Source organism: Myotis daubentonii, chromosome 9 (genome assembly GCF_963259705.1).
Source record: "Myotis daubentonii chromosome 9, mMyoDau2.1, whole genome shotgun sequence".
In the NCBI taxonomy this organism is placed as follows: domain Eukaryota; kingdom Metazoa; phylum Chordata; class Mammalia; order Chiroptera; family Vespertilionidae; genus Myotis; species Myotis daubentonii.
The window spans coordinates 8244831-8254417 of NC_081848.1; the positions used below are offsets into that span (position 1 = coordinate 8244831).

Genomic DNA, 9587 nt, shown 5'->3' on the forward strand with positions numbered 1-9587 from the left:
ATTGTTTTTAATTGCCTGTTAATGGGATGACTGGTTTCTAGTTTCTCCCATCCAACTCATACTTTACTTTGCTGCTAGATTGGCCTTCCTACTGTCTGATTATGTCACTCTTTTTCAGTATCTCCCCGGAGCTTACGACTAATATCTAAATGTTTTATGCTGGCAGAGTCCTTGTGATCTGTCCAGCCTTACTAGTTAACTTTTAATTTTTAAAATACATGATCACATTCCATGCACATACATGTATCCTTCCCTCTTGGAATGCCCTTTTCGACTTCTCTATCTGATGATTTTCTAAGAGCTTTATGGGGCCTTCTGACCTCTTCCAGGTGGAATTAACCACTCCATCTTCAGTCCTTCTGTGCAGTTTGCACAAGTCTGATTTCAGTGTAATTATTTATATCCATATTTGTCATCCATACTAGACTGTAAACTCTTTGAGGTCAGAGACCACATATGGTTGATTCTATATTCTCGAAATTTAGCACATGGTAAGTGTACAATAAATGTTTGTTGAATGAATGAATGAATCAATAATCAATAATAAAATTTAGTGATTAAAGTGACTGTTAGGTGCTAGAGTCCACGGAGCATTTTGGCATATAGTTTTAATAACTGGCATTCTTTGAAGAAAAATTCTGAAGACTGACTGTGATTGCTATACAAAGATGAATGTTCCCTTGTCTTTCTTCCCCTGTATTAATTCTTCCCTCACACTCTCCTTTGTTTGAAACCCCTTGCTAGAAATGCTGTCCTGTGGCTGCCAGTTTGAATGGGATCAATGTCTAGAAAAAGTTAATAAGAAAATATATGTAGATGGAATTGCAGGACAGATTTATTTTAATCTCACCTGAGGATATATTTTTCCATTGATTTTTTTCTTTTTTTGAGAGAGAGTGGAAGAGAGGGAGGGGAAGGGGGGGGGTGGACAGGAATCAACGTGAGAGAGACACATCAATCAGTTGTCTACCACACATGCCCTGACCAGGGCAGGGATCCAACCTGAAACCCAGGTATGTGCCCTTGACCAGAATCGAACTCATGACCCTTTGGTGTGCTGAACACCGGCTAGGGCACAGGACAGATTTTAATGACACTTTATTATTTTTTGGTCCTTATGATAAGAGTTTCTGATTGGTCTTTCCTCCTGTTCTTTTAAAGTCATAATCACAAGTACTCATTAATAAAAATGTTTCCAGTCCTGGTTGGTGTGGGTCAGTTGGTTGAAGCGTCATTGTCATTGGGTTCTATTCCCAGTCAGGGCACATACCCAGGTTGCGGTTCATTCTGGTCAGGGAACCTACCAATCAGTGTTTCTCTCTCACATTGATGTTTCTCTCTCCCCCACCCCTCTAAAATCAATTTTTAAAAATTCTAAAAAAATACAAATTTATTTTAAAACTAAATAAAAATTTTACGTAAGTACCTATACAAAGCTAGAGACAAGATGTGGATCAAGAGAACTGAGTTAAAAACCATGGGCCAACACATATAGATCCTCTGTAGCTAAGGGATAAGGTAGATTGTTTTAGACTGGAAGCATGAGGCTCCCTTGGCATCTGAGTTTCTAAGGTTATTTTGCTCCTGTGGTTCTTGTTCCAACTCATTTCTCATTTCATGAATTGCATGAGCATTCTCTACCACAGACCTCCAAAATGTAAGTGTTGGCAGTGCCTGCAGCTCCTGCTATGTGTCCATTCTGCCCTAGCTGAAATGTTGCTGGCTTCTCTGGCCTCTTTTGACTCTTAGCAACAATACCTGCAGAACAGTTGCTATTTCCTTACTAGAAATACCTAGAATGGGTAAGAAATGATGGTCTTTGTGGTAGTGTCCATATCCAAAGCACTTCCTGTATTTGTGGCCCTAGTGGTGACTTCCTGTGGGTGACACCCTGTGGACTTGGTGTTTGGCAAGGGTGTGAAAAGAAAAGTGTACTGTGACCTCAGGCAGCTTCATCCTCCTGGGACATTTTTTTAAAATTTTTATCTTTATTGTTGAAAGTTTTACAGATGTCCCCTGTTTCCCCATTAACCCCTCTCCCCCGCTTTACCCTTCCCTCCCTCCAGGCCTTCACTTGCTGTCTGTCCATAGTTATGCATATGTGCATATAAATTCTTTGGTTAATCTCTTCCCCACCCCCCTGCCGTCCCCCTGGGACATTTAATAAACCTGGAAATGAGGGCTGGGTGGTTGCAAGTTGAATGTTCTGACCACAGTCTCTCTGATTGCAGCGTTGCCTCACTCACAGAGCTCTCCAACTGTCAGCAGCACCTGCACTAAAGTGCTCTATTTCACTGACCGGTCACTTACACCCTTCATGGTCAATATACCAAAGAGGTAAGATTCTTGGATCTATTTCTCTTTTTAAAAGGGCAGGAAGGCAGAATCATTAGTTACTGCCCATCCATCTAACCAGCTAAGAGGTGTTTGAGAAGCTGTATGGTGAGGTGAGGAGAGCACAGGACATAGAGATTCCAGTTTCAGCTTCACCAGGGGCATTACAAGGGACAAGTCATGATCTGCTAGGCACACACATGTTAATGTAAAAAAACATTGAAACCTGTAAAGAATTTTTGGTGAGTTTATTTGAGCCAAATTGTCGACATATGCCGGGAAGCAGAACCTCAACGAATTGAGATAGGGCTCCGGAGAATGGCGGGGTTACATCTGTATTTATACATTCCAATCAAAGGAGGAACATAGGTGGGTTACATGAATTTCATTGGTGATAGATTAAGGAGGAGGGATAAAGCAAAGCAGGGAAACCCCTGGGATTGGACAAAAAGTAAAATGATGGACACACACTTAGGTGGGTGCGGGAACAATTAACATGATGATGAAGGAATTTGTGGTATCTGTCCTGGGGCCCAGCACACCTGGTTGTGCCCCAGGGGCTCCAGATACAGGGAAGTCACAAGTTACCCAGACATTTCAAGGGTATGTTATCATAGATGCAAAAAGACAGATAGGCTCAGTGAAGGTAAAGGTTGACCTTGTCAGTGAAGATACTGGCCTAGGACGTAACTGCCACCATAACTGCTTTTAGTCAAAGTTTAATTTCAGATCATCCTTTGTGGTTACTTTAGGTCTCTGAGTTTGCAAGACCACCATGCAGGCCTCCCCTGAGCTTGTCAGGTCAGCATGTGGCTCCTTTCATCACAACACACAACAACTATGCTTCCAATCTTGATATGCAAATAGGCTTCAAGTGCTCAAAATAGTTCCTGCTGATAGCCCTGGATTGCTATCATTGATCTTTGTTACTATTTGATTACTACAACTACCGTTAGAAACTGCAAACACTGGGCCAATATACTCCCTTCTAAGGTTAAAGGCTCTGAAATAAGATACTTAAGCTGTGGAACCAACTACTGGGAAAAGTAGTTTCTCAGATATGAAAGTGAGGATTTCTCTTTCTTAGAGAGAGTCTGCTTTTACTTGGTCTGGGTTAGAAGGGAGTTCAACAAATTAGATTTCAGAGACCTTATGTCTTTTATCCAGAGAAAAGGAAGAGAGTGATTTGGCTGTTGCTGAATAAATCTATTTTAAATTCTCAGATCACCCCATTTGTAATGCCATTTTTATTCCCTATTGGTGACTGGCTCCCTTACCTCTGCTCTGTAGAATCATCTGGGTTATCAGGGGCAGTGACCTAACAAAACCAAACTATTTCTGCCCCAAGAGACTTTGGCAGGGGCCTGGGTTTAAAGCTAGCCTTATCTTTCCAACCTGTTGGTAAACAGTCTATTTTAGAGCTCTATTTGTTGCAGGTTGGGGGAGGTGACATTGAAGGATTTTAAAGCAGCTATTGACCGAGAAGGGAATCACCGGTATCACTTCAAAGCGCTGGATCCTGAGTTCGGCACTGTTAAAGAGGAGGTACAGTGTTCCTGGGGCGTCTGGGTGGTATTATTGGTCGTTCCTTACCCCCAAAGCCTTCTACTCAAGGACTAGTATCCAGAAGTACCTGCGTTCCCTAACCAGGTCAGAGGAACGTCCCAAAGCCTCCGACCAGTCTGACTACTCTAGACTGAAAAGGTCAAGGTCAAGGAGTGGCCCAAGAAGCTGATAGCTGCTTTACTTCAAGGACTTAATTATTTTGACCAAACTTGTACAGAAGTTTTATTTTAAGAAAAATAAAGGACCTTCGATTGAACAAAAGCTTGGCTTTGGGGTCCCTTTTGTGTCTGTAGTCAAATCTTCAAAAACTTTCTGCTTTCTCTGTAGTGCAAAATAAATAGGCAAGAATGTGGAACTGGTGTATATAGTGATGGTAGTTTCTCAGATATGAAAGTGAGGAACTTCTGAAGAGTCAACTGTACTTACTCTTAACGCCTTGATTATTTCCTTAGCCTGTGCTTCTCTTTATAGTCCATCTGCTAAAAATAGACTTTTTTGTGGAAAAGAGTTCTAGGTTATGGAATATTATAAGTGCTTTCATTGTAGTTTTAGAATGAAGAGGGTTGAGAAGCCAAAACCGGTTTGGCTCAGTGGATAGAGCGTCGGCCTGCAGACTGAAAGGTCCCGGGTTCGATTCCGGTCAAGGGCATGTACCTGGGTTGCGGGCACATCCCCAGTGGGAGATGTGCAGGAGGCAGCTGATCGATGTTTCTCTCTCATCAATGTTTCTAACTATCTCTCTCCCTTCCTCTCTGTAAAAAATCAATAAAATATATTTAAAAAAAAAAAGAGGGTTGAGAAAGCCAGTATTTTATTTTGTAAATAGTTAGTTCCTCACTGAAATGTTTTGTTTTTTTAAAATATATTTTTATTGATTTCAGATAGGCAGAGGGAGAGATAGAAACATCAATGATGAGAGAGAATCATTGATCGGCTGCCTTCTGCATGCCCCCTACTAGGGGTTGAGCCTGCAACTTGGGCATGTGTCCTTGACTGGAATCCAACTTGGGACCCTTCAGTCTGCAGGCCGATGCTCTATCCACTGAGCAAAACTTGCTAGGGCCTCGCTGAAGTGTTTTAATAACCCTGTTCTATTAGTGGCTTAGTAAATGAATTGAATGAATGAATGAATGAATGAATGAGTGAAAAGAATTGCATGCAAACATGTTAAGATTGGTCTTTCTGACCAATTTTTTCCCCATTCTTGTTTTAATGTTTATACTGTTTCTTTCTCCTAAGAAGCCCAATGTACTATATGGCTCCTAATTTATGAATTCTTGTATTTCTATGAGCAAGGTAGTGTTAGGGATGCTCTTACCATTTTATACATATGGAACTAAGACTAAGTAATAAAAGGCTAATATGCAAATCAACCGAATAGCGGAACGACCGGTTGCTATGATGTGCACTGACCACCAGGGGGCAGATGCTCAATGCAGGAGCTGCCCCTGGTGGTCAGTGCGCTCCCACAGGGGGAGCACTGGTCAGCCAGAAGCCAGGCTCATGGCTGATGAGCGCAGCAGAGGTGGTGGGGGAGCCTCTCCCACCTCCACAGCAGTGCTAAGGATGTCTGACTGACTGACAGCTCCCTGACTGCAAGAGGGTGCAGGCTGGGCTGGGGGACACCCCCTGCCCCTGCCCCCAAGTGCATGAATCTCGTGCACCAGGCCTCTAGTTATATATATATAATTTTTTTTACCCATTATAACTTTAGGGACAGAACCAAATGGACATAGACTCTAACTCTCAAACTCAAAGCTTTCCTCTACACTTTTTTTGTTGTTATTCCTCACCTGAGGATATCTTTCCCATGGATTTTTAGAGAGTGGGGGAGGGAGGGAGAGAGAGACAGACAGACAGACAGACATTGAAGTGAGAGACACCGATTCGTTGCCTCCGCATGCATCCCGACCAGGCTTGGGGTCAAACCTGCAACCCAGGTACGTGCCCTTGACTGAGATCAAACCCATGACCCTTTGGTGTGCTGGTCAACACTCTAACCACTGAGAAACACTGGTGGCCAGGTCCTCTATGCTTTCTTATCCTTTATATTTGAAGTCTCATTTTTATCAGCAGCAGTTGTTTAGTGAGACTTCCTATCTTAGTGTTCTTTTTCATTACGGCTTTTTTTCTTTCTCCAGGTTTTCCATGATGATGATGCCATCCCTGGATGGGAAGGGAAAATTGTAGCCTGGGTAGAAGAAGACCATGGGGAGAATTAATTCTAAGTATTGGATTTGGGCTGGTGGAACTTGGCATGCCCTGGCTGCTTCACTCAGGAACGAGAACTAAAACTAGAATACCCTACAAAGTTTCTAGTTTGTGCTGCCAAAATAGAAGCTTCTCCAAGTGTGACAGCCACAGGCCAGTCGTTTCTGTGCCTGATGTATGTGGTACTTAAAATCCCTGTCCAAATGTAGACCATGAATTCATCTGGAGTTCCTTGTCCGTGGGAACACAGTATTTTATTCTACTCTGAGGACAACAAACCGATGGCCTTAACCAATAGGATGGATGATCTTGCTCCTGTAGGGGCATGGCTGCTACTATCTGGAACCTGGGAATTGGATGCATCACTCTGCTGTGTTATTTCAATTGGCCTCAGTGGTTGCAGCAATCAGAGTCCAGCAATTGTACTCACAGACAAGGCAAAGATACCAGCTTTTTTGCTTCTTTGCAGCTATTACAAACCAAGAATAACTCATGGGGTGGTACCAAAGATGAAAGCCACTCGTCAGGAATCTTTTGGATTGGACATGGATGGTACTGAATTGTTAGTTGGATGGAAAAAGGGCTGCCCATATTTGTGCTATACTGTGCTAAAACCATAATTAAGTAAGACCTCGGGCTGCCTCTTGTGTCTTAACTGGTTCTGCAACTTGTCCTTTAGCCCACAGGGCATAGTCCATGTACTCCTAGTTTTCTCTGGGGACTCTTCAACTTTAGAGCCATTTTTTCCCCTTCCAACTGATGAATTTTATATTTGAAAGGAATAAGGAGTGAAAGTCTCCTTAAAAATCCAGGCGGGTATGGAAAGGTGCTGCTACCCATATCTTCTTGACTTACTTTCTCTCATGACTTTCTTTAGCTCATGGCATCTCCTTTGCAATTAAAAGGAGACAGACCATTAATTTCAGTATTTGTGGTTTATGAAGTATTGAGCATGAGTTACTGATCTGCCCTTCTTTAGTTCAAGGCCAGAGTTATTTTTTCATATATTTAGTCTAGGCTGATCCTTTAGGGCACAATAGAAACCATGGGGCATGGAGCATGAGTTGTAAATGGCAGGGCTGATTCTGGGTGAAAAGACCTAGAATCCTTTCTCATGTGTAACATTGTCAAGTGTAAAGTTAAAATAGTTAAATTTCTAGAGATTACTCAATAACTTGGGTTTTCTCATTCATTCATCAAACACTATCAACCAGCCATCATGAGAGAGAGGGGGATGGGGGGAGAGAGAGAGAGAGAGAGAGAGAGAGAGAGAGAAAAACGTTTGCCCTCCAAAAGCAGTCTGCCTGTGACCACCAATGTACACTGCCAACCAGGAGAGGTGGGCAGGTCAGCTCTGGGTTCCTGACCTGTCTGTCTCTCGTTCATCTTCCCTTTTCTGCCATTTCAACAGACTACTCACTCATTGGAGCTCTGAGATGACATTTGGTTGTTTTATAAAGATGTGTTTGGAGAATTCTTTTGTACTCATTTGCTTTTTTTGTCTGAGAACCATGTCTATTTTTATAATGAGTGTGAGTTCTGTATATTCTTGCGTTCTGTATACTGTGTCCATTGTCTGGAGAACCCAGTAGCTTTTATATGGGCTCTTCTTATCAGCCCTTGTGGTTTCCGAATGAGCTTTATTTTATTACAAGCATACTAATGATAACTCCTGTTCCAGTTCTACCTGTCATTGTTGTGGAGGTAGTTTTACATAATCTATTTGATAGTTCTTCTAGCAGACAGATCAAAAGACACCTGATGTCTTCATGTATGTTTACCTGGTCTTCTATTGAAGGATGATTTCTCATCAGAAATGACTGTCAAAACTTGGGAAAGTCAGTCATAAGTAAGAATAATTCATTATGAAAGCACTCTGGTATATTTTCCCCCCAGAAAGTCTGGAGAAAAAGTCCTAATGTCACTAATTTGTCTGTTGCATGGATTTTAGTGTTTTGCTATAAGACAGCATGAGGGTTATCAGGCCAAAATTCATTACTGTATTTCCAGTACAACTTACCTTGAGTGTCTGTCTCTTAAATCAGTTTGTACTTGTCAGTTTTCTTTCAGCAAACATTCTTACCATCATGTAGAATTTCCTTTTCAGAGAAAATTAAATCAGATAAAAATTTCAAAATTCTCTAGCTTTTTTGTTTTTTATCTCTATGTCCTTTGGAAAAGGAGCTGCACGGCCCTAGTGCCCCCATAGAAAGCAGAAGTTGAGTTCAGGGGAGCAAATGAGATAATTTTTTCCCTTTAGCTCATCGATCTAATATACACTAAGCACCTCCGTTACAGGATGTCACCCCAATAATTCTTGTGTAAAATGAGTTGGTAATCTTCATTCCAGTTTCTAGAGAGAGAGAAGCCTTCTGGGGAGGAGTGTGCATTGATTCATGCTGGTGTGAATAGTCCCTTTTGGATATACTGTGGCTGTACTCTAGGAGGTCTCTTGACTTACTCGAGTCTTGTCCCCTAGCGGCTTTTGTGTGGGGCAGCCCATCCTGTGACTGCTGAAGTTCTCTTTCTTTGAGAAATCTAAGGAACTAGAATGTTTATAGAGTTCATAAAATAATTTTTATATCCTGTTAGATTTTTAAAAATGATCCTCTTATACAAACTAGTCTATTCAAAAACTTAATTCCTTTAAAAGTTTTCATTTAAAAACAAAATAATGGGCTTAGTCAGTTCCCTAATTAGCTGAAGGTGGAACACTTTACAATTTGTACCTAAATAATTCAGGTTAAACTCACTTGAAAACGACAACCCTACTTATTGACCAACTTTTCAGCTCTTTTTGACCAGGATGGTTGTAAATTAGGGAAAATATCTTATGCTCTACATCTAATCCAAGAGGACTCTAAATTACTTAAAAGCATTTAGGTCACAATAATTTTCATTTTTTCCTATAAAATAAACATTATGATTGCACACTTCTATTGTCTGAATTTATGTTAAGAGGTATAGCTTGCTTAAAATATATATGTAAAATTATATTTTCTTAGAAACACGATGTTTGCAACCATTGCTTTCAAAGAGATTACCATGTATTCCCTATTTTACAATGTGTTTTCATAAAGACCATGGTTATACCAGAGGCTTCTGATTATCAAAGTGATAACCAGTTTTAACCGCCTGTATATACCAGATCTGTGAACTAATTTAAAAAAACACCACCACCAAACTATGAATAAAATGGACTTTGCAAACCAAATACTATTAATCATTTTCACTTGTGTTTATTGACTGAAAGTAATCAAAAAGCAATTTACATTTAGTGAAAGTAAATTTCCTCAAGTGATCTCCCTGGTAGCATGTTTACTCATTACTTGAGTAATGGAGATAAGGACTACTTTATTGCTACAGATATTTTACTATTGGTATTTCCAACGTAAGCACAAAACAGATTATTATAAAAAGAATTCATTGATTTAGCACTTATTTTGAAACTATATAAAAATATGCAAATAAGAACC

General features: G+C 40.7%; 1 protein-coding gene across 8 annotated transcripts in view; it reads left to right on the top strand.

The window, feature by feature from the left end:
* The window catches only part of DIXDC1 (DIX domain containing 1), a 75829-nt gene extending 66504 nt beyond the window's left edge, over nucleotides 1-9325 (top strand). For 7 of the 8 annotated variants that reach the window (XM_059707859.1, XM_059707855.1, XM_059707854.1 and 4 more), the window contains 3 exons: nucleotides 2232-2337; nucleotides 3771-3879; nucleotides 6042-9325. In XM_059707859.1, the coding sequence (XP_059563842.1) occupies nucleotides 2232-2337; nucleotides 3771-3879; nucleotides 6042-6122 (296 nt within the window). In that variant the 3' untranslated portion in view covers nucleotides 6123-9325. The remainder of the gene's footprint in view (nucleotides 1-2231; nucleotides 2338-3770; nucleotides 3880-6041) is intronic. The other variant, XM_059707860.1, reaches the window with a different exon arrangement.
* The last annotated feature ends 262 nt before the right edge of the window (nucleotides 9326-9587 follow it).